At 35.5% G+C, this 24,776-nt stretch overlaps 1 protein-coding gene across 4 annotated transcripts in view; it reads left to right on the top strand.

The window, feature by feature from the left end:
* The window catches only part of LOC145302399 (leucine-rich repeat-containing protein 9-like), a 245,664-nt gene that overhangs the window by 140,100 nt on the left and 80,788 nt on the right, over window positions 1-24,776 (top strand). For all 4 annotated transcript variants that reach the window (XM_080144652.1, XM_080144653.1, XM_080144651.1 and 1 more), the window contains exons 21-22: window positions 7,049-7,180; window positions 13,318-13,584. In XM_080144652.1, coding sequence (XP_080000778.1) covers window positions 7,049-7,180; window positions 13,318-13,584 — 399 coding nt within the window. The remainder of the gene's footprint in view (window positions 1-7,048; window positions 7,181-13,317; window positions 13,585-24,776) is intronic.

Below are 24,776 nucleotides of genomic sequence, written 5' to 3' on the forward strand. Positions count from 1 at the left end.
TGTCTGTTTGAACTGGAGTTATATCGGTTAAATATGCGGTACTGACCTTTCATCTTTCATCTACAGGATTGTGGCCTCAGGAAAGCCCACTGGAGATGAGTGCATGGTTCCTTTGCATATGCGACATGGCACTATAAACATCCCGATATTATACAACTGTTGATGGAGCAGCCGCTCTAAGCACTACCAAAGAGTTAGGGCCCCTGTACTATGAATTGGAAACAGCAGCTAGGAACTGTCAATCCGGTACCCTCAATCCATCAGGTGATGGTCAACCCAGTTTAATTGCTCTGGCATATATGGCATTCAAGCACCCAGTTTAGAAGGATGGGATGTGGTGGGAGTGGGCAAAAACAGCGTTCATTGCCCTAGCCAGGAAACAAGATTGACTACTGGGTGTTTCTGTCGAATCCCTGTGATAGTACCTCTGCACCTGGCTAATAGGCAAAGAAGAATTATGAAAGCCAGGTGATAGACAGAATCTATCTACTACTTAAGCAGTTTAGTTTGTAAACCGGTGATTTGTTTGAGTCATCAGTTCTAGGAAGGTTGTCATCCAGGACTGAAGAGGCCTTCCTCCCCTTAGGTTTAGCTTCAGATTTTTCCTTCTCCTAGACGGATGACCTGGAAAGATCTATAGGTCCATCATCATCGAAAGGGTTTGCCCTGCGCCTGGGTCCTAAACCAGGTATTTCTGCAACTCTACATGGGTAGTTAATGTTTATGGGTTAGTTAGTAAAGATTATATATATATCTACTGAAAAGAAACGGACATTACTATTTCATTGTTAGTCGAAGAGGGTGTGAGTAAACGTTCATGCTTATATTTGCAACAGGTTCGTTAGAGAGGAGTTAATATATGGTTTAAGAATTTAGGATAACATGTTACAATGTGACTTGATATTGAAAATTAAACTAAAATTATTAGGTGCCCAAACTGGGTAGTTAAGATGGCAGGAGAGCTAAGATTTATATTCAATATAGATACAAATGACGACATTTATGATTTGAAGTACGTTATAGTACAAGTAAAATTGGAAATAAATTATAAGCTATGGCATATTCTGTATGTATAATTAAGTAAATAGATATATGCGCTTATTTTCAGTTGATACAAATATATGGAAGTTGTAGATATTAAGTATGTTTCGACACCTAATGAAGGGAAATAACTTTGCCTTTTGTTTAAAAATCAGGAAATTGTATTTTGCATAACAAAGAGTAACATTAATTCAAGCAATTATCTATAATATAAAAGCGAAAATGTGTGTAAGGATGTGCACTTTTTTTGTATGTCCAGCAAAGGCTTGGGGTGGGCGCTCGAGGGGGGGTACCGTTTCTTACAACTTTGTATATACTCCCTAGATTATAATATCTCCGATTTACAAAATTTTTTATTTGAACGACTTTTATGTTACGAAATTCACACTTTTTCTTTCCTCTTGCATGTTTGTTTGTGTTTTTTGTATATAAAAGTGAAACTACAAAAGTGAAGTCATGTTCTCGGCCTTTCGTGCTGTGACATCCAGAAAGCAATGAGCTTTGATCAATCTGGGGGAAACCCCTCATATCAGACAATTGTTATTCATTTGGACACTCCCCTTTTTATAGGGAGCTGGTTTTTCCCAACATCTTGGGGAAACAAACAAATATGCAGAAAGCTTCAAGTTTAAATGTCTCTGCATGATTTCATTTCTCTATGGCGTGATGTTTGACCTAGAAAAGCAGACGTTCTTTTATGCACCTGCGTTTTTTAAGCATTTAATTTCAACGATTCTTGCTTCATCTGCCCTCTTATCGTAGCAGTAACATGTCACATTTTCTTTTCCGACTCTGCTTAAGGCTTTGGGTTTGAGTCTACCTATCTACCAAAACTTTTTTTTTCTACACACACACCAACAAACACTCCCGCTAGTCTATAATATAAATCTCACCTGTCTGTTTAAATGTATGTATATATGTTTGTATGTCTGCCTAAAACTTTAGACAGAGGCGACGGATTTTCACGAGATCAGTATCGTTTGAAGCCTGGCTCTTCGGACGACAAATATCAAAAAATTGGATAAAAACAATAATTACTTCACTCTCAACTGGGCACTTTTCTACAAGGAGGGGTCGCTTTTTTCGCCGATTATTATCAATTCAATTGATTAGCCTTAATTTAAACCTTTGCCACTTCCGGTTTGGTGATGGACACAATGGCAAAGACATCACTTTTTTTTTTTTTTTATACATTCTTTCCTCCTTCGTGGTACGGGTTCAAGCCTGCCTACTACCACTTTTTTATTTTTTGCTCAACACACACCTTCAAACACCTGGGTAGCACCAGTATATATGAAAAATGATTTTATAAAAATATAGAAGTTTGAAAAAGGTGTTGATCATCATTCAAATCTGGCCAACGTCGGTTTCCCTGTTAGTATATACATATATAAGAAAAATAATGGCACTTGGAAAAACATTGTTTTGTATTTGAATCATGTTATAGAAAGTAGAAAGCCAAATAACAATGTCTGTGTTTTTTGTGGAGAAATGCGTGACTTACCTGGATAGACCACGTGCGGGTCGGACACCGAAAATAAATAAAAAGAAAGAAAAGAAACGGTCAAAACTCTTAGTTATAGAGTAGTGATCACGTGAGTTAGAAGAATATGCAAATAGAGGTGAACGATTTTGCGATATAAAAAGCCTGTATTGTTAAGAGGAGGGGGAGACTGTTGGCAGAAGTCAGTGCTGTCAGACGTGCTTTAGAGTTTTGTTATTATATGCTGTGCTCGATTATTAGAGAGAGAAGAGAAGAGGAGGAACCAAGAAGACATTCTGCAGGTACTTTGATACAACGGGGCGCAATTCAACAATCAACCATTTCCTTTGGTTTAAGAACACAAAGGAATCGAGATACTTGACTTTGTGTTGGTTTTACACTAAAATAAATGATTTATTTATCTTTCCAAGTATACTACTTCCACCACTACTACTATTACTACTACTACTACTACTAATAATAATAATAATAACAATGATAATTCATCTAAGAATTTGATAAATTTCTTCAGTTAAAATAGCTGTTGGAAGATGTTTCGTCAGGAACACCAAATCATCTATCACCATCTAAAAAACGGGACGTAATGCAGCAATGCAATGTCTCGAGAAATATGCGGGGATGCCTTTTACTTTTTTCTTTTTATTTTGTTATTTGTAAATCATATTTTCCATCAGAGATATATATTCTTTGTGGATAAAGTTCCGCTGAGATGTTATTCACAGTTGGTTTAAAATGTTCAGCCTTCTGCCACATGTGACTGCATGTTATGTGTTAATAAGGAATGGCACTTTAAAAACCATTGTTTATTATATTGTCGTAATATTAAAACTCTTGTATTTTGTGTTTACTGTGTTGTCTAATTATCTCCCCTTGCTGTGTACTCACTAGTATTTTCTATTAGTTCATTAAAACCTTTATTCTTGGTAAACATGTCTTTTGTTTCCACTTTACAACAATTTAATGAACTAATAAAAAAAAAATAAATAAATATGGACAAATTTTTAACTCCTAATCGTTTGAATATCTCTCCTAGCTCGACTGGCACAAACAAAACATTTAAACATTGGCTTCGGACTATATCATTTCTTATACAAAGAACAACTACCGAGAACACAACCGATCTTGACAGGTTAGACATTTTCATAAATCATGTTTCTCCCAACGTACAAGAATACATCGCAGAACATATGACGTATGCCTCTGCTCTGAATCGTCTCAGTGATTTATATAAAAAACCCATTAACGAAATTTTTGCTAGACATATGTTGTCAACTCGAAGACAAAAAGACGATGAAAACATTGACAAATACATAGAATTGCTACTGTTGTTAGCTAAAGATTGCAACTTTCAAGCAGCATCTCTTTTCGCAAACCTTTCTCCAGACTGTAAACTTATTACCACTTAATCTAGGAGGTTTGGAAATCAAGATAAACAATTTATATGGTCAGAAATAAGAAAATGCTCCGGGAAGGAGTAATTGAAGAAAGTATCTCACCTTGGAGAGCCCAAATTTTAATAGTTACTGGTGAGCGTCACAGAAAAAAGATTGGTTGTTGATTACAGTCAAACAATCAATAGATTTATATCATTAGACGTTTACCCTTTACCAAGGATGGATGATCTTGCTGCTGAAATTTCCAGATATAAAATTTACAGCTCCTTGGATTTAAAGAGTGCATGTGTCACCAGATACTCATTCGAGAGGAAGAGAAGATCTACACTGCCTTTGAGTTGAACGGAAAATTATACCAGTTTTGTAGAATTTCATTTGGCATCACTAATGGTGTCGCTTGTTTCCAAAGAACGATGGACAACATCATCAAGAAACATAAGTTGCAGGGAGTTCATGCGTATGCTGACAATATAGTTATAGTCGGGAATACCCAAAAGGAGCATGACGAAAATGTTGCAAAATTTCGGAAAGTTGCTCAGGTCCATAACCTGACTTTCAACGAAGCAAAGTCCACATTGTCAACTACCTCAATAGATTTCATTGGTTACACAATAACTCACAGAACAATTAAACTAGATGGTGAATGACTACGACCACTTAAGAAACTACCTTTTCCAAAAGACAAGGCTACTATGCGCCGAATCATTGGATTTTTTTCATATTATTCGCAATGGATATCTAAATTCTCCGAGAAAATAAAACCTCTTGTTAACAATGACTCTTTTCCCATCAACACAGATGCTGTGTTCCTGTGTTCTGAGGCATTCAATAACATCAAAGATGAAATCGGAAAGGCTCTGTTCCATTCAATAAATGAAGATCTTCCTCTAGTGGTTGAAACTGATGCCTCAGATACCGCTATAGCAAGCCACTCTCAATCAAGCTGGTCGACCAGTTGCCTTTTTCTTGAGGTCTCTTACTCATACTGAACGCAAACATCTTCCGTTGAAAAAGAAGCGTATGCTATTGTGGAAGCAATCAAAAAGTGGTCACACTACCTATCTGTCAGGTGTTTCATAATAGTTATTGACCCAGAAGCAGTGAACTACATGTTCAATTTAAAAAGATCAGGAAAAATTAAAAACAATGAAATTCAAAGGTCGAGAATGGAATTGGGATGCTATGATTATGATATCATGTATTGGCCAGGAAGAAATAATATTTCTGCTAACGCACTCTCACAAGCTTATTGTGGAGCCATCAACAACAAAGCTAAACTATCAGATATCCACGTGTCTCTCTGCCACCTCGGAATCCCATGAATGGCACATTTTGTGAAAGTTCGAAATCTTCCTTATTCAATAGAAGAAACCAAGAAAGTGTGTGCCGATTGCCCCATATGTGCATGATTGAAACCAAGGTTCCATTCTCCAAACTCCTCTTATCAAAGCTACTCAGCCAATAGAAAGACTCAACATAGATTTCAAAGGACCGCTTCCATCTACATCGAAGAACCGGTACCTACTAGTAGTAGTGGATGAATACTCACGTTTTCCATTTGCCTTTGCTTGTGTAAATATAACTACTAATATAGTAATCGAATGTTTATTCCAAATTTTTACAATGTTTGGGACACCATCATGCATCCACTGTGATCGAGGAACTTCATTTGTATCCAAAGACCTACGGGAGTATCTCACAAGTTTAGGCATAGCAACTAGTCTGACTACTCCTTACAACCCTCGAGGAAATGGATAATGTGAGCGATACAATGGCATTATATGGAAAACTATCTCCATGGCACTACTTCCCAAAGTATTACACTCCATCAGATCTCTACTATGTACTGCAACTAATGCCACTCCTCATGAAAGACTATGTTCCTACGAATGGAAGTCACTTAGTGGTCATTCTCTACCCTCTTGGCTAACTGTACCAGGACCTGTATTACTGTGTTGTCATGTTCGGCATAGTAAATATGAATCCTTGGTCGATGAGGTACAACTTTTAGAAGCAAACCCTCAGTCCGCCCACACACAGTTTAATGACGGACAAGAGTCTACGGTCTATCTATGTGGCCTAGCTCCCATTGGAGACTTGACTCTATCTAAAGAGCTGACCACAACTGAAACGTTATTTCATCCAGTAAAGTTGAACAGTTCTTGCACTGAGAATAATTTAGCTAATCCAACTTCTACCGAAGAACAAAATACAACACCTGAGCTATCTTCTCCAGTGCCCATTGATCCTAATGCTGATGCTGATTTTTCCATTGCTAAACCTTAACCTTCCCCCACAGTACCTATGAACCTGGAGGAATTATCACCCCCTCCTAAACGTGAATGTCCAAGGACCCTAAGACGATCCTATTCAATGACTGTGACAAAGTAACTTTAATTAATATTATAACTTTAATTCTTTTGAGAAAGGGAGAATGTCATAATATTAAAACTCTTGTATTTTGTGTTTACTGTGTTGTCTAATTATCTCCCCTTGCTGTGTACTCTAGTATTTTCTATTAGTTCATTAAAACCTTTATTCTAGGTAAACGTGTCTTTTGTTCTCACATTACAACATATATATTAAAGAAAGTAGAAAGCCAAATAGCGATGTGTGTATATTTGTTTTTTCTCTAAAATAAATTATTTATTTATCTTTCCAAGTGCCATTCTTATTAACACATAACACACAGCAATATGTGGCACAAGACAGAGGACATTTAAAACCAACTGTGAATAACATCTCAACAGAACTTTATCCACAATGGATTTATATCTCCAATGGATATATTCCTATTTATTTGGCAGCAAAGTTAGAAAAAAAGTCAGCTTTTAAGATGGGGAAAATTTAGCTCCTCAAAACGGAGCCCTCTAAACTGAAAAAAAAAAAATGAAATTGTTTTAGTCTAGAAGGATTTCTCTTTCATTGATCAAAGACTGATGCTCATGTGATGTTTTTCAAATAAGTTAGCTTTTAACCTTGCTATGATTATTTTGATCATTATGTACCACAGTAGCTACACACACTTTTGTGTTCAATTTCATAACCTGCATTTTTATATTTCCATCTGTCTTATAATGTTTAGAATGTATTTCTATTCATATTCCAGAACTTGACTTCCCTGAAATATTGTGATATCAGTTGGAACAAACTAACGAACCTTAAAGCTGAAATACATGTTCTGAAAGTACATGCGAAATTTGTTGAAGAATTGGACACACGACAGAATCCTTGGCGCAAAGTAAGTTAAGGTGTATTATGCCTGTACTAACTTAGCATTTGTTTCTGGATGCTGCTAAATTACTTACAAGCATAGTTTTACTTCTTTTAGATCTAAATACATCTCCATTAATTTTATTACTAATATTTGTTAACTGTCCATATTTCGATTGTATCCGACCCCAGAACTGCGGGTCTTTGGAACTCCCTTCCGGGATTCTGCTTTCCCAATTGCAATGAGATGCAGAAGTTCAAGTGTAATGTTAACAAACATCTTTCTACTCTTCTCCCTTCATAATGACCCCGCTAATTAATTCCCTAATAGTAGCCCCCTGCTTCAAAGTGGCACTGTGCCTTGTTTGGGGTGAAAATTGAATAATAAAAAAAAAAAAAAAAAAAGAAGTAAATTGATCAAGTAAAAAAGCTTCATAAATGGATCCCACATGAATTCTATGAATACATGTTTGTTTCTGAACTCGGTTATTACTTTCCAAACAAACTGATGGGTTCATATTATTTGGATTCTTTGGACTACTGCTCTCATCTTGATTGTTATTTGCACAACGTTTTAGTCTATGTAACCTTCAACCTTCTTTAGGTGTTGCTTGTCAAACTCGGTAATCTTTCTGTTGAACTCTGGAATTTTCACTTTAACTGAGATTTCTTTGTCATTAAAATATGTTTACCAAACTAGTGCAGTGGTAAAGGTAAAGAGCAGTTAATTTAGAGGTTATTAGTTCGATTCCAACTAGGGTTTTATTTCTTTTCCTTTGTCAGTTATTATAAGATAAAATATTAAAATAATATGAACTTAAATGGCAGGCAACTACTATGAATAATATTTCTGTAACCACTTCTCTGTTCTTGTTTTTGTGTGGCGTTTTCTATTTTTTACATGGACAATGTTTTTCTACATGTTATTAATAAATCAATAAAATTTCATAAGACCCGTTACGTTTTGCTGTAATTTTGCAGGCAACTATAATGAATAATATTTCTGTGACTATTTCTCTGTTGTTTATTTATTTTTTTTTTGTGGACTGTTATCCTCATCTTCATAGTTATTGTTTCACCACGTTTCAGCCAACTATTTCTCTGGCCTTCGTCAGGTGGTTAACTATGATGAGATAGGAATGCTGAGCCTCTTAACTGTATCTTCCGTAAATACTGCCTTCCATAGTTGTTGTTTTCTAACCATGTTCTATCACTATTCCTATTCTGTTGCGGTTGACCACCTGACAAAGGCCAGCAGAATAGTTGGCTGAAACATGGTGAAACAACAACAACTATGAAGATGAGTATAACAGTTTGTCAAATAAATAAATAAATATGCAAATTACTCATCTCAAAGGATTCTCTGTGTTTGTTTGTATATATATTGTTTTCTATCTTTTACACAAACAATGCTTTTCTCACATGCTATTACTAAACCAATAAAATTTCATGAGATACATTAGTTTTTGTTGTAATTTTACTTTTTTTTTTCTGATTTTCCCATTGAGTTTTTACTGTAATCTTGTGGGGTCTTCATTTGCAACCGACATCCATGAAAAGCTTATCAACGATTCACTTGCTTTTATTTTTAAATTAAACGTTTATAAAGATAGAAATGAATGCATTCGATGAAAGATTATAATATTGTTACGTATCTGTCCAGGAATATGAACAAACAACAAATTACAAGAAAAAAAACTAAAAGAAAACTTCGTTAAAATGAAGAAATATTTATTTTGACATAAAAGAAAACAGACAAATAGTATTTGCAAGTAAATACACTTTTTAGTACTACTGCTACTAGAAAGTGATTATAAGGTCAATACCGTTAATAGTAAAAGGGAGATAAGAACTATTCACTTCAAATTAAATGTTTTATGTATGGATAAATTTAATAATAAGAATATTAAAATATATTTCTTTGGTCACTGAGAAAATATACAGAAATCTTTGTATTTACCAAAATTCTAGTTTCTGTAAATGATATGGTGGTTGGCTTTTAAGCAGTTTCTTTCGGCTGGATTTTCATCCTAGAAACATTGCTAGAATTCTTAACAGCAAATCAGCCACTTAATTAAACAACAAATGCAGCTGCTAGTGTAGCATTTATATACAGGTTTTTGCATGGAATTTTCTTGATTATTTCAGATTGTTTCAAAAACATTCCAAATAGAATGTCATAGCACAGAATTTTCTTGATTATTCCAGATTGTTCTAAATAGAATATTTTAATATTCTATTCATTTTTCTAAAGGAAATGGGTGTCATAACACTTTTTATAAGGAGAATGCCCTCTCATGACATTATGTAGTTCTGTTATGTTTCGACCAGACACTTAGGACTCAGACGAAAAAGAAACACGAATATACAAGTCGGAGAACAATAAAAGTGTATTTAACTTCAAATAAATACAAATATAAAATAAGCAGGTTGCAAAACAATTGCATTTGTGGCTTTTTAAGAAGTCCAAAAAGTTCTTATTTTAACGTCTTCAGTTTGATGGCCCCATTCAAGTTTGGAAAGAAGAGAGATGAAATAATAAGTCTTTCCTCCACAGAGGTTCGAACGAAAGAGAGAGTTTAAAGGGAATCTCTAGTTCCGTTTAATAAATAGGTTGCCGTGATTGGTCGATGAGTGGCACCTTTGGCCAATGAAACAGAGCCTTATTTAAAGTGTAAGGAAAGGAAATGAGAAGATGAAAAGGGAGGTAACTCTATTTTTTTTTATAGTTCTGAGACAGGAGCAACTGTTTGTTTCTTTCACTGATTTTCATGAGCAACGCCGAGACAAGAAGCTCACTAGTGTTATTATGAAATTATTCTGTCTTCTATTTTGAAACAGAAACATAGTGCAATGATGGTGAGATTGGGTTGCGTGTGGGATGCATTAGGCGTGGACAAAGGAAATAGCTTACTATTCATGATCCAAAGTGAATTGACAGTTAAAGTTGATAAGCTGGGCTGATTAGTTGGTTGGTTACATTACGTAGTATTAGCTATGAGCCTAAAAGTCAGATGTCATTTCAAACAAAGACATCAGAGAACCTCAGACACAATCATACACTAAGCAACAAGAGTACGTACCCACTAAAAAATCTGCTATAGAGATTTTTATTTTCTTTTAATACAAAGTCAATGTAACCTTTTAGTTAGGAGCAAAGTGTAGTATCTGTTCTAATGCTACAATTAGTCTAATCATTCTTCGAGCAATGGAGGAGAAATACTTCTAGATTGAGATAATTTTATTTTGTTCCAACCAATCAGCCCCTTTTGGGGGAGTCAAATTTTTTCCCACGTTAAATACTGACCTTGTATCTCACTTTGTCCTCTTGGGGAGGCAAGTAAATAGAAACGATAGTTTCACCAGCAGAAGATGGAAAAATAAATAAATGCAAGAATTGAAAGGGAAAAAAGTAACACTAATATTTAATGATAACTTATGGTGATGTGTTATTATAAAAATGGGATAAGAAGGAAAGGAAAAAGATGAAAATTCAAATTGGTGGAAAAAGAAGTTGAAATAGTTTACAAATGTTAAAATCAATAAAGGTTGGTGAGCATTTCAAGAAAGAGAGAAGAATTCATTTAAGTGAAATTACTTACTCATGTTCAATCCATTTACACAGACAGGGGGCGTTTTCAGACCCAAAATATCTCCCCTTTGGAAATGTGAATGTGATATAAAAAAGTGTTGCCCAGCAAATTCAGCCCCTGTGTTCACCTAGACTGGCAGCTGACAACACTTTACAAATAGTCTCTCTCTCTCTCTCTCTCCCCATGGGATGGCTGTTATAAAAGCACCTGTTCATTATGTGTGCTGACAAACACACTTTACACTGTATTTTATTTTTTTTTTTACACAGTGGTCACCACTTATCAAGGCCCGGAAGCCACTCGGGGATAAGGGTTATTGCAATTACAGTACGTTGGTGTGGAGATTTAATGAAGTGTTTACTTAAGAGGGTGGTTCATTAGGAATTTGTTAACGTTGGACTTGAAGACGTCCAAGTTGTAGTCAGGTGGGAAGCAGGCAGACGGAACAGAGTTCCACAGGCGTGCAGTTCTAAGAAAGAAGCTTTGTTCATGAAATCCACGTTTTGATTTAGGCACAGATAAAGAGTGGGGGAAATTTTTCACAGTGGATTCAGCTAGACGGGTGTTTTTCGTGAAAGATTGGCGAGGGGGGACCAGGGATTGGAGGTAGACGTATCCTGCTTTTTTACCATTGTCATAGAATGACGTAAGTCAAATGAAACAACAACAAAACAAAAACAATCGACATTCTGATTTATGCAAAAATGAATTGTATTTGGGTCAGAGAATTACAGAAAGAAAGCTGGCTCCCAACAGCACATATTTTTGTTGTTGCCACAACTCACCAACTGTCTGTCTGTCTGTCTGTCTCTCTCTCTCTCTCTCCATAACCAAAATTGAATTGTCAAAATAAAGTGCAGTTTGTTTATATATCAACTAAACGAATCGTTCATTTTTGTTATGAATGGCGAGTATGAAAATAGTAATATATCCAAAAATTCATTGAGTAGAACAACTGCTATTGTGTTTTTAGGAAAAAAAGTCTATTGCTATTGGCTACTGCAAAACATTAGCCATTAAAATGACGAAAAGAGAGATAAGTATGTCGCTTGTATTCACAATCTTCAAGGTGTTCACATCTTGAGAAAATGCCATTTCCCTCAATTTTCCATAAAAATTATTTTAATTATAAACAATTTTCGCAATTTTTGAATATACCAATATTTTTGACATGATAAGTAAGTACTGTTGTTTTTGCTTAAAACAACATACTTAAAAACCATCAATCAGTCGACTCTATCTTAACAAGCACCAACATTTGGAAAATTTTTTGATTGGATGTTTTGTGGCAGAGACTTTCTATTAATGTTGTTATGGTTTCTTGGGCCATATTAGTACTGTTGAGCTTGTCTAACCATTTACTTTTCTTTCTTTTTTTATCTATCTCTTAATCTAATATACAATGTAATAACGTTGGCCTAACAGATCATTGGTTGTTGACTTGGTTTCTTACCCCTGCATTAGTCTCATGGGGTCATCCTAATTTTGCTTAAGTGCTCATAATTCCCAGTTGGCAATATTTCTTTTCCTCCCTCCCAGTACTCTCCTGACTCAGTGAGGGTATAGCACACGTGGTATGGTGCAGGTGTATCTCAGTTTTCCTTGGAGGTAGACGTCGTTTTGTCCTTCTGGGCTATCCAGTCACCCCAGCAGACTAACGTAGGTATAATTTTATGATTTATGTATTTTTTTATTTTTCTATCAAGAATGAAAATTTGTAGATATAAGCGCATATTATGTATCATTAGGCTACTCTGTAATAATTAATATGGAATTGGTATGTTTTGGTATTTTCTTTATCATAGGTTTTGATAGGATTATTATTTTATTTACAATTTATTACTCTTTCAGTCTTGTAACTATGAGCTTAGTTAATGTCATGTAATATCTTAATTTTTCCTTAGTTTTATAATTTATTTTATTGTATTATTTTATATTGATATCAGCATCTGAAAAAAGTGATTCAAACTATTCAACAAGGACTGTAGATATTTTACAAAATAATAATACTATAAATATTTTTTAACAATATTTGGAACACCCAGGTGACCAATTCAGAATTAATGACTCATAACCAGAGTAAATAAGATTTTTCATTTTTCTATTTATTTTAATCTTGAACATGGCAGAAACTCAAACAATCTCATTAAATGGAAATGAAATTGAAAACAAAACCAAGATGAAGCACAATTTTTTATTTTCAAATAAAGTTTTATGATGAATTCAATAGTGTGATTTTAAAATAAGTGATTTTACAATCAAATTTTACAAGATTAACAGAAATTAATTTTTGGTGGATTTCCCTCCAAAATTTGTAGGACTTGCATTTACACCAGACACCCAAAAAATTTGTAGGATTTGCATTTACACCAGACATCCAAAAAACAAAGTTAGTGTTTTACTTGATTTTATTTCATTCATAACTTTAAAACTAAAAATTATAAAAATTTGTAGAAATAAGAATAAAAATAGTGTTAGAAGGATCCTCATTTGTTTCCAGGCAACAGTGGGATATAACTTTGGTGTAATATAGAAGTATGGATGTATTTTTCCTATTTTCTTCTCTATCCAGCCAGAAGATTGCAGATTACGCATCATTGATCAATTACACAATGTATCCATGTTGGACGGTTATCCAATCTTGGAGAGTGAGAGAGATGCAGCTGAAAACCTCTTGACCACTGATCTGATTTCAGCATCTTTGCTGGAAACCCACAGCTATTTAGACCTCACTGAACCCCATGTTCTCAGCCTCTGGAATACTGCCCAAACCTTCACTTGTACAAGTTTGAATACTCCAGGAAAGTTGAGTGAAACTGATCAAACCTGCTTCTCAAAGGTAAGAATATAATCAGTAATTAAACACACCTTAAATAATCATCATCATCATCATCAGCAGCAGCAACAGCAGTGATGGCAGCAGCAGTTTAGTGTCCATTTTACATGCAGTTCTGAAGTATCATCACTTTTCTAAATTTAAATTTCACTAATAGGAATGCATGTACTAAGATGGGTTCATAACACATCACGCAATACATTTCAGATCAGACATATGTAACGTTGTCCACTTTGACACATGCGTTAACATGTAAACACCCAGGACCCAACACGTTGTAGACTCAGTTGCAAAGGAGACAAAAAATAGAAAGAACTTCAACTTCTGTTTCAGGTTTTAAGAAAAGACCTTTATTTCTCATTCTCCTGTCACATGGGACTTTTTGTTACGGCTGAGACCTCACCCATGTCTCTAACGGGATCGTTTTCTGATTCTGATTGTGATCTCTGATCTTTGTCTTCTAAAACATGTTTTTTTTTTTTCCATTTGAAAACTTTAGTAACCGTAAAATAAAAACTAGAGACATTTAGTATTCTCAGCTGAGAGTTGATCCTTGAACAGCTCAAATATGAATGTACAAGAATATAAATGCATTCCTTTCTAAATGTTTAATTCTAACTTCTTACCCAAAACCGAATAAGCTACTTGCTTAAATGAGCATGGAACTATGTCCCCTATAATATTACGTAACATTAATCATAATATTAGAACATTTGTCTTTAACAGTAAAGATAATATTCACGGTGAACTAAGGTCCTCACAAAACACCCGTTAGCAACTAAAAATCTAACTGACAAAACAAGAATTTCGACAATGAAAGGAAAAGAAAAAAAGCAATATTATCTAAACCCTGGTGCAATTCATTTATTTTTTTCCAAGTCTTTTCATTCTCAGTTCATTCTTAACTCTTTCCTTTGCAACTGTATTCCTTCATGGTAACCCTTTCTTTTTCTCCTTTGATTTCATTTGTAACCCTTTTTCGAAAAAAAAAGTCTGTGCTATGTTCTTTTTATAGTCTTTTTCTTTTTCTTTACCTGATGTTACTTTGCACACTTCAAAATTTGCATACAGCCTTCATACATGTATCCCAGATCTGGTATACATAAAACTGGTGCCATTAATACAAAATCCATATGACTTTCATAAAAAATAATAACTTTTAAATTGCATGTGTTGAAATTTTTGCTCAGTTAAATTATTTGGTTACAAATTACGGTTATTTAAGTGAAGCTCCTATTTAAAACAATGGAAGAATACAAATTTCATGTGATGATAAATCATTGCTTTCTGATGCAAAAAATACTGTTCAAGCAAAATAATGGTTTGATAAGTATTATTCAGACTCTCTATCATCGGAAACATAGTGGTATGATGACTTTAAACACAGTTGTATAGAGACAAGCGATGTTGAATTCTCAGTTTGACCAAATTTGGTAGTGTTATATACTCATGCCTATATAACAATGTTTATATGTAACTTTGTATATAAACATGTCTCTTGATGTATGCATGAGTGTTGTTTGTCTCTATATAATGTTTGTTGCAGGTGTGATGTGTGTGTGTGTGTGTGTGTGTAAAGTGTTAACACATATAAATAACAGTCAATAAATACATGGACAATAATGTAAACATTCTTTTATGGAAAATTATATTGTCTGTGGGGACACCAGTAAAATGGACGCATACCATGTTCTCTCTTTTTGGTTCTGTGAATGCTGCAAATTAATTTCTTTTTCTGAAATAAAACATCAAGACGCGAATCATAGTTTTTTCTTATATATATATACAAGCATTTTATTTCGTCTGGATTCCCTTATGAGTTTACATGCTTATTGTAGTCTACATTTCTTTATATCTTGACGCGATAGCTTCCATGGACATTTCAGAAACCATCCAACTCCTTGACTGAAACTCTACTGTTCTAGCTCTCAACTCCCTGACTAAGTCTACGTGTATATAAATCAAATTCTTCTTTTGTTTAATTCTCTGACGTCACCACTCAGGCTACTAACACAGTCGCTATTTTGATCTAAATTTTATTTGTTATTGTTTTTTAAATTTCCAAACTGTCCTGCCTTCCATATCAAATTCCATTACTATTCAAACGAATTGTTTTATTTTTCAACATTCTTCTTTGTTATCAAACCACCACCACCAACAACAGCAACAACAACATCATCATCATTATCATCATTACTATTAATTATCACTTGGGTAATCATCACTTGGGTAACTTGATGCCCAGGAGTGCTAATATAATAGAACAGGCAGCTGTCCTCAACACATTCGTTTTGTTCAATGGTAATTTAAATTGTGTGAGATAAGAGAGGAGTTGACAATATCAAAAGGTATTATATTTACCACTTGTACGAAGAATTTGTTACGAAGAAAACTATATTCAAATTTTTTTAAAATTTATTTTTTTACATAGGAGTCATCATTTATCAAGGCCTGGAGGCCACTTGAGGATAAGAGTTATTGCGTGTACTGTAATCATTGGGATAATATCATAGTAATTGTTAGTAATGGAGATTTGATAAATTGGATTACTTAAGGGGGCGGTTTATCAAGAATTTGTTTATGTTAGACTTGAAGACATCCAAGTTGTAGTCAGGTGGGAAACAGGCAAACGAAAGAGAGTTCCACAGGTGTGAAGTTCTAAGAAAGAAGGTTTGTTCATGGAATCTGCGCTTTGATTTAGGCACAGATAAAGAGTGGGAAAAATTATTATTGGCTTTTATATAGATAGAGAATTGCATCAGGAGTGAGGTATCTACTAGAGTAGTAGAAGGATCTCACTATTTTTCCAGCGACCTTGGCAACAGATTTGATGTACGTGTTCCATTTGAGATCAGGAATAAAGGTCAAGCCCAGAAGCTTGTCGAAATATGGGGCCTCACCAAGATGAGAGCCATCCATTTCAATTGATGCCAGATGGGGATCAGAGCGTTGATGATGTAAAGATAGAAGCTTGGTTTTAGATGCATTAAAAGTAACCAGCCACCTCTTCCCCCATTGTACCATGCACTCAAGATCAGAGGAAAGAGAATCAGAGAGAACTTTGTCATTTACGGCTTTTGATGTGTTGCCATAGATGGTAGTGTCATCAGCATAGATGTCAACAAATGATTTAAGTATGTGTTTTGGGAGATTATTGATGTAGATCAGGAAGAGAGTTGGGCCAGGGATGGACCCCTGAGGGACACCAGCATTAATACTGTGGGCCTCTGATTTCTGCCCATCAACCACTATTGTTATGAGCCTATCAGAGAGAAATAATTTAAGTAGGCATTTATGCCATACCTTATCGAAGGCCTTTGATATGTCAAGAGCAATTGCCCTAGAAAAGAAACCTTTGTTGAGAGATTCACTAATCCTATGAGATATAACCGTTAGCACATCTGCTGTAGATCTAGCAGAACGGAAACCATATTGCATGTCATTAAGAAGGTTATTTCTGCTGAGGTTGTTGACTACTTCTTTATTTGATATGGATTCCAGCAACTTACTCATGACATGCAGGAAACTTATTAGTACTCTTGCATAATTTGACCCGAATTCTCATAATTTTCCGTCAAGCCCGGATTGGGCGAGACCGACAATCATCAGTGTCAGCCGAGTGGCATAACAGACGCAGACTAAAGAAAAAAGCAAAACAAACCGAAAAAAAAAAAAATACAAATGCAAATTATCAAAAAATAATAAAAAAACTACCTTGAAAAAAGCAAATATGTTTATTTAATTTATTTTAGTATTTATTTATTTTTTTTTTTTTTTGCAAAATATTTATCCACAGCAAGTTATATAAATATTGTTATTTTCAAGAAAAGGTTGTTTGTTTACCCGTATAAATGTTAGGCGTAAGTACAATTATTTTTGTTTTACTTCAACCATATTTTTTTTCTTGTTTTTTATTTTATTTTCAAGACTTTTTGTTCAGTCAGGTTGTTTTTTTTCTTTTTTTTGGGGGGGGGGGAGATTACACAAAAATAGAAAAACATGTTGTTTCTTTTTTTTTCAAGAAATAGTGTTTTTTTTTTTTTTACGGTTGTTCATTGCCGGCGGAAGAACTTTCTTGAGATGAGGATATTTCCTTACAAATCTTTTACTTCGGTCGACTGTTGATTGGCCATCAACAACAAAGAAGGAGGTGATGGGGTAGAGGAAATGGAAGGAAGCCCCCCAACCAGGTAGCTTTCGGAAATGTGATTTATGATCGAGACAAAAGGATCGTTTCTAAATTTTTGTCTCCACATAAATTCAAGTAAATATGTACCCAGAAGCTCCCGGCTGGTCCCGCATTCTTGCTTGTTACGTTGTTTTGACCCAGAGCGGTTCAAGGATTCTCCCTATGTTATGCTTTCTTTGGTTGAATAGAGATTCATCAATTTCTACAGTTTGCCCTGGGCCTCCTATCTGCCAGGGATTCCTCAGGAAATACTCCTGACAAATTTCTCTCAGAAAGTTAACGATCCTGTGCGCAATGATACCCATTGTCTACATTGTCCATTGGTACACCGCCAGGAGAAGCCATCCTTTACGCACAATCATTTTTTTTAGTAAACATTTGTGTTTACAATTGGTGCACCTCATTCTTTGGGAAAGCAATTTCTTTTCCTGACAATATGAGATTGTTTGCATCAGTGTTTCCATTTGTTTTTCTAGCATGCACAGATTTATTTCCTTGCCTGTCATTTTTCTGTTTGGCGAGTCTGAAAATATAATTGTTTGTCAGCTTTTTTTGGGTTCAGTCAATTTCTTTCAATTCAAATGTCATCTGCTTTCATTTACATATCGCTTTTTCATTAGCTAAGCAAACTCCCAGAAATTGAAGTACACAAAAAAAACATTCAAATTAAATAAATCATTAAAAATAACTAATCATAAAATAAAAAATTACTAAAAGCATTAAAAAAACAAAACTTTTTAAAGTCGAATTAGCGTTTCAACATTTGAACAACGCTCGGCTGTCACCGATGATTGCCAGTCTCGCCCGATCCGGGCTTGACAGTAAATCACGAGAATTCAGGTCGGATTATGCAAGAGTGCGGACTGATTGGTCTGTACTGAGAGGGAGATGACCTATCACCTGAATTCTTAAATACAGGACATACTGATGAGGTTTTTCAGGGTGTTTTGTAAGTATGGGGACAAGTTCTGGTTGAAGCTTTTTCAACACTATAATTGGAATGTCATCACGGCCAGTTGCTTTACTGGAATCAAAGTTTTTTATTAGCTTGGTGACATCACGCACAAATATTTGTATGTTGCATAGCGTGTTGCCTGTTATAGAAGGAAATACGGGGAGTTGATGGCCTTGGTCGCATAGAGTAGAATTAGCTGCAAAGTTCTTGGCAAATAGTTTGGCTTTGTCTGATGCTGACGAGATGACCTCAGGTCCATTGATGATGGTTGGGATAGAATGCATGCTTCTGTTCAGAATCCTGCTTGCTATTTGTCAAAACTGGTTGGAACCAAGCTGCTGCTCAGCTACTTTGGATTTAACGGACTGAGCATATAGCTCTCTTGCATTTTTTATTACTCTTTTACAGTGGTTGCTGGCAGTTCTGAAAGCAGCTTTAGTCTCAGTACATCTATTACGTTGGTAGCTATGGAAAAAGTGATTTCTGTGTGCGATGGCAGCAGCACATGGAGAACCATGGCTGGCTGGTCAGTTTTTGTTGGAATTTTTTAGATGGTATAAATCGGTCTATACCTACAATTAACCATTTGGTCAGGTCTGATACTATAGAGGACACATCCTTTTTAAATATGGAATGCAGAGGTAGATCAGATATAAATCTACAGAAGCTATCCCAGTCAGCCATAGAGTATCGAAATACTGTACAGTGGAGAGGTACGTCTGAAGACTTATTACATTTCATTTTTATCTTAACTGATACAACTGAGTGGTCGGAAGATCCCAAAGGAGATAGAATGGAACATGAACATAGTTCAAGGGAAGTTGAGAGAAAAAGGTCTAGGCTTGCATAGTGACTGGTAGTATCGGGCATATGTGTGGGTTCGTGAACAATATGAATGAACTCATAGGCAATGGAGAAATCATGATAGAACCTCCCCTCATCATCTGTCTTGTTTGAGTGGGTCAACCATTCCACATTGTGGACATTGAAGTCACCAGAGATGTGAATGTTAGCCAAGGGATGAGCAGACAGGATGTGGTCAATTTTCTCAGATATACTCTTAAAGATAGTAACTCCGCTGTTGTGGGGGCGATAAGGCTGACAAGCAGCAAAGTTCCACCCCTACACAGTAGAGATCCCTAGATGTAAGAAAGCCTTCTATTCTAATAGCTTCTTCCCCAGAACTGCTAGACTTTGGAATTCACTTCCGGGTTCCTGCTTCCCTGACTGTACTGACATGCAGAAATGGAAGTGTCATGTAAACAGACATCTTGCTGCTCAACTCACTATATAGTATCTTTGCAGTTTATGTCCCTGATAGTAGCCCCCTACATCAAAGTGGCAATGTGCCTTTTTTGGGGTGAAAATGTAATAAAAAATAAAAATTGATGTATTCTATGGTAGTAATTGGTGTATCCTCCTTTTTTTATTATTACTTTTTCACCCCAAACAAGGCACAGGGCCACTTTGATGTAAAGGGCTACTATTTGGGGCAAATTATGCAAGGATGGTATGTAGGGAGTTGAGAAGCGAGATATCTGTTCACATTACACATGAACTTCTGCATGTCAGTTATAATTCACATTATCATAACAATAGCAAAACTACATGAATTGCACGTTGAATTACTTTTACACCCAAACTTATTCTCCAGATTTGGCTTCAATCGAAAACTGGCTCTTTGCAGACTTCAAAAGAGTGCTCTAGGGAAAGAGATTTTGCTCTAATACGGTTAGAGAAGCAGGGACTAGAGAAGGAATTCTAAAGTCTAGCAGTTTGAGGGAAGAAAGTGTTTGAGTAAAAGGCTTTCCGGCATCTAGGGATCTCTATAGTGTAAGAGTGAGATGTTGCTACTTTTCAAGTTAGTCTGGGGGTGTTTATATTTCGTCGATGATACAGAGGTTGGAGTTTGGTTGATAATGTGGGACTGATTTGGTTAGCGACTCTTTTTTGAACCCTGTCTAAGAATGAGAGACTAGTCACATATACATCAACCCAAATGAGGTAACAAAACTTTATACATGTGTGAATGGTGGTTTTATATAAGTATAAGATACTCTCATGTGTGAGTAACTTTTTAGCCTGGTAGAAAGAGTCCATCTTCTTCACAGCAGCCTTGACAATGCCCCCGATGTATTTGTTCTAGTTTATGTTGTCTGTAAACATTAAAACTAGAAGTTTGAACGAAGATCTTCCAGATAGTCTATCATTAGCCATGGGTATATATATATATTATTTATGAGGTGCCTTTAATAAGTTTCCAGACTATTTTTGTACTGGCATTTTAAACAGTCATAGACTCTTGAAAATTCAGTGTGTTATTGTTATACATCTTATGAGATGACTGACCAATTTTTATGATTTCAGGTTCAAATGAACTGTTACAGAAGGAATTGGAATATACCTTACTAAAGTCTGATTGTCACAGCTGATGAATTTCTAAAATACAATCTGGACGTGAAGACACTTCAGAAGAATGATATGCAATAAAATTCTGTTTTAAACTTGGAAGAAATGCCACAGAAATGTATAGAATGCTTCAGACTGGTTTTGAGCCATCTTGCATGAATCAAGCATCAGTTTTTGAGTGGCATAAGAGATTCAAAGAAAGCAGGAAGTTTGTGAGGGATGATGAGAGGTGTTAGAGGAGTTAGGAAATCAGAACACCAGAATTGATTGGCCAAATAAAGAATTTCATGAATAAGGACAGTTGTGTGTCTATAGAGACAATAAGTGCATAGTTTGATGTCAGTGTGGGAACTGCACACACAATAATTAGCAATGAACTGAAGATGTGGAAGATTAGCGTAAATGCACGTCCACAACTCCATCCTTGCCACAGACTATTTGACCAAGATAGGCATCAAGACAGTTTCTCACCCTCCCTATAGTCCAGACCTTGCTCCCTGTGGCTTTTGGTTATTCCTTTAGCTCAAGAAAAACCTTAGAGGCTGTGGTTATGAAACAGTTTAGGAGATGAAAGAAACTGTGACAAGGGTCATAGATTGACATGCTTACACAAGAGGATTTCCATGGACCCTTCCAGAAGTTATTGGCATGGTACAACAAGTGCATTGCAGTCGGAAGATACTACTTCGAAGGCGACTAGAGTTTCATGTCTGTTCTATCAATAAAAGTGTCCTTAGAAAACTTATTGAAGGCACCTCATATGTTTTGATTCAAAAGAGGCTCGATGAATTCAACATTTTTTTGGTATGGTGAGGGGCAGTGATTTTATAATGGCAGTATTTTGAACATGTAATCACTATGTTTTCCCTTATAAAATGAAGGTTGGCTAGCCATTTTTATAGTTTATTATTTGTCTGGCTACAGATCTCTTTTAATAGCAGTAAAAGTATCAATTTTAAATAAATTAAAGCATTTCAGAAGAGTTTATTGTGTGTCTATCTTGTTTTTAGTCACCTATGATCAGTTTACTGCACCTTGTGTTTTGGCCAGACTCTAAAAAAAAAGCTACTTTTTTTACCATGGATAACTACTATTTTGTGATAAGGTCAAATATCAAATTTTTGGTAAAACTCTAATAAAAAAGAACACAAATCACTGTGGCTTTGGTAGTTTGTGGAACTCGTATTCCAACAACGATTACAGCCTACAAGTGAATTGAACGATTCAAAGAAGGAAAAGATGACTTTGAAGACAACCTTCGCATTATATAGTTATTAATGCATAACGTGGGTGGGTGTTTAACATATGCAATAAACGTAGGAGCATGAAACAGTTCTTTTGAAACAGGCTACTAACTCCAATCCACAAAACATACTTATAATTAAAAGAAGAATCGTTCAACAATAAACATTCAGACAACAATAAAGAGTTATACCTTTTTACAGTGTCAAATGTGATTTATTTCTATTCATTAACACTGGTGATCGGAATCAAAATACCAAGTTCTCTTTGCTTGTCTTTACATTATCAAGTCGTAAACACCTAATAGCTCCCCAGGTCAATGTTATTGTTTTATTGTTATCATTTGTTCATTGTCACTGGTGAACTCTTGATCTGTCAAATATTTATGTTTTTTTTCAAAACTATTTTTTTAGCATTCCTTGCGTTAGTGCATTCATTCTTTTTATGGACTGTTATCCTCATCTTTATAGTTATTATTGTTTTACCACATTTCACCTAACTCATCCTTTAGCTTTGATTGAGATTGTCAGACTGACTTCCTCATCTTGGTTGTTATTGTCACAACGTTTCGGCCGTTTTGCCCTCCGGCCTTCGTCAGGTGAACGGTTTGTTAGGAGTCCTAGTGACATATGGCCGAGTGGTCCTAGACGTTGTATCAAAGTTTACAGTTACCCAAAGGTGCTGAGTTCAATCCTGAACGAAGGCAGTGAAAAAGTAACATTGAAAAAAAAAACAGAGAATCAGCAACTATGCCCCAAAGCCTAGCTGGAGTCCGAACACGGTACCCCCGTAATAATAATAAAGGGTTGGGTTCGAGACTCCTAACAAACCGTTCACCTGACGAAGGCCGGAGGGCAAAACGGTCGAAACGTTGTGACAATAACAACCAAGATGAGGAGGTCAGTCCGACAATCTCAATCAATGAAAACAACTCATCTCAAAAATACAGACAATTACTCATCCTCTAGCCTTCTTCATTCCGCAATGGGGTAGGAATGCTGAGTCTTGTAACTTATCCCCAGTAAAAAAGAAAATAATAATTCTTACATTAGCTGTGCAAACTGTATATTTATCTCGCTAACCTACACTCTAGTTATCATAGGAACCCAATGTGTTAAACTAGCCCGGAAAAACGAAGAACCTCACAAAATAACTGTGCTTAAAACAGTCAAACGTTAAATCCGACACACTACATAAGGTAATTGTTGTAGTGCTACAGATGCATCATCTGGAAATCCTGTGATGGAAGCAAGTTTGGGTGTATGATCCAACCCTATCCGTAGGTATCTTGCTAATCCAGCTAATCTTTTGGATGTATTGGCATAAACATAAACTTTTCTATCCACTCGAATCGTTTTAGTTTTTCATATGCTTCAAAAGGTCCTTCAGTGAATGCCATCACTAGTCTCATTTCTATCTGTTCCGTATCTAATTGGTCTTCTTTACTCATCTTAAGATAGAAACCCAGCGCATCTCCATAGTGACAGAGCGGTATAAAACTTGCAAAGTCTTGCACTTTGTGTAGATTAGCTACTAATTGTACTGTTTTGATCCATGCAACCACGTCACCTTCTCCACTAAAAGGCAGTATCACATCCTTTCCCAATCTCAGTTGTCCTGACTCTATGATCTCTTCAAGCTGAAGTAGCTTGTGATTGAAACAATCAAACATTAGATTCGACACACTACTGCCAAAAACTTGCTACTCCAAATCTTGACACTCTGCTCTCAAAACTCAACTCCGAATCTTAACGCCCTGTTATCAAAAACTGAACTACAAAACTCAACACTCTACTGTCAAAACTCAACTCTAGACGCACTGTTGACAAAACTTGCTACTCTAACATTTAAATCCAAAATCCACCCACTCTCAAAAATCAGGCTTTTTATATTCAACTGAAAGCATCGCATTTGCACGTTAGGTGACAATATCACAAGCACATAAAGAGAAAAGGCAGCCATTTTTTTTCTTCATTATTTTTGTCCACAAGGAACTCTACAGACTGCACATAAACAGGTTTGTACTAATGTTTTAAGTGTTTAATTACAGAAGAGCAACTTATTTTGCTTTTGGAAGCATTTTAGACAGCAATAGCAAAAACATTAAAGTTGCTCAAAATTTAATTGAATAGCTACATCGCTAGTCATTTTCTATAGGTTGGTAAATTCAATTCATCATGAAAATTTCAGATTAAGCAAGATTTCAGCACAATGGGTCCCAAAAGCGTTATGGTCTGATCAATAAAAATTATTAAACAAAATTAAAGCAGACAAAGGATAATTTCTGCAAGAAATTATCACGTTACAGGATGTTACAGGAAGGGTGGAATTGCAAGTTGTAGAGGTGTACGGTTGACTGTCTGGGTCGCGAAGATAATGACAAAGGAAAGTCAGTCATAT

The sequence above is a fragment of the Euprymna scolopes genome, chromosome 2, assembly GCF_053919585.1.
Source record: "Euprymna scolopes isolate OS-2025 chromosome 2, ASM5391958v1, whole genome shotgun sequence".
NCBI lineage: Eukaryota > Metazoa > Mollusca > Cephalopoda > Sepiida > Sepiolidae > Euprymna > Euprymna scolopes.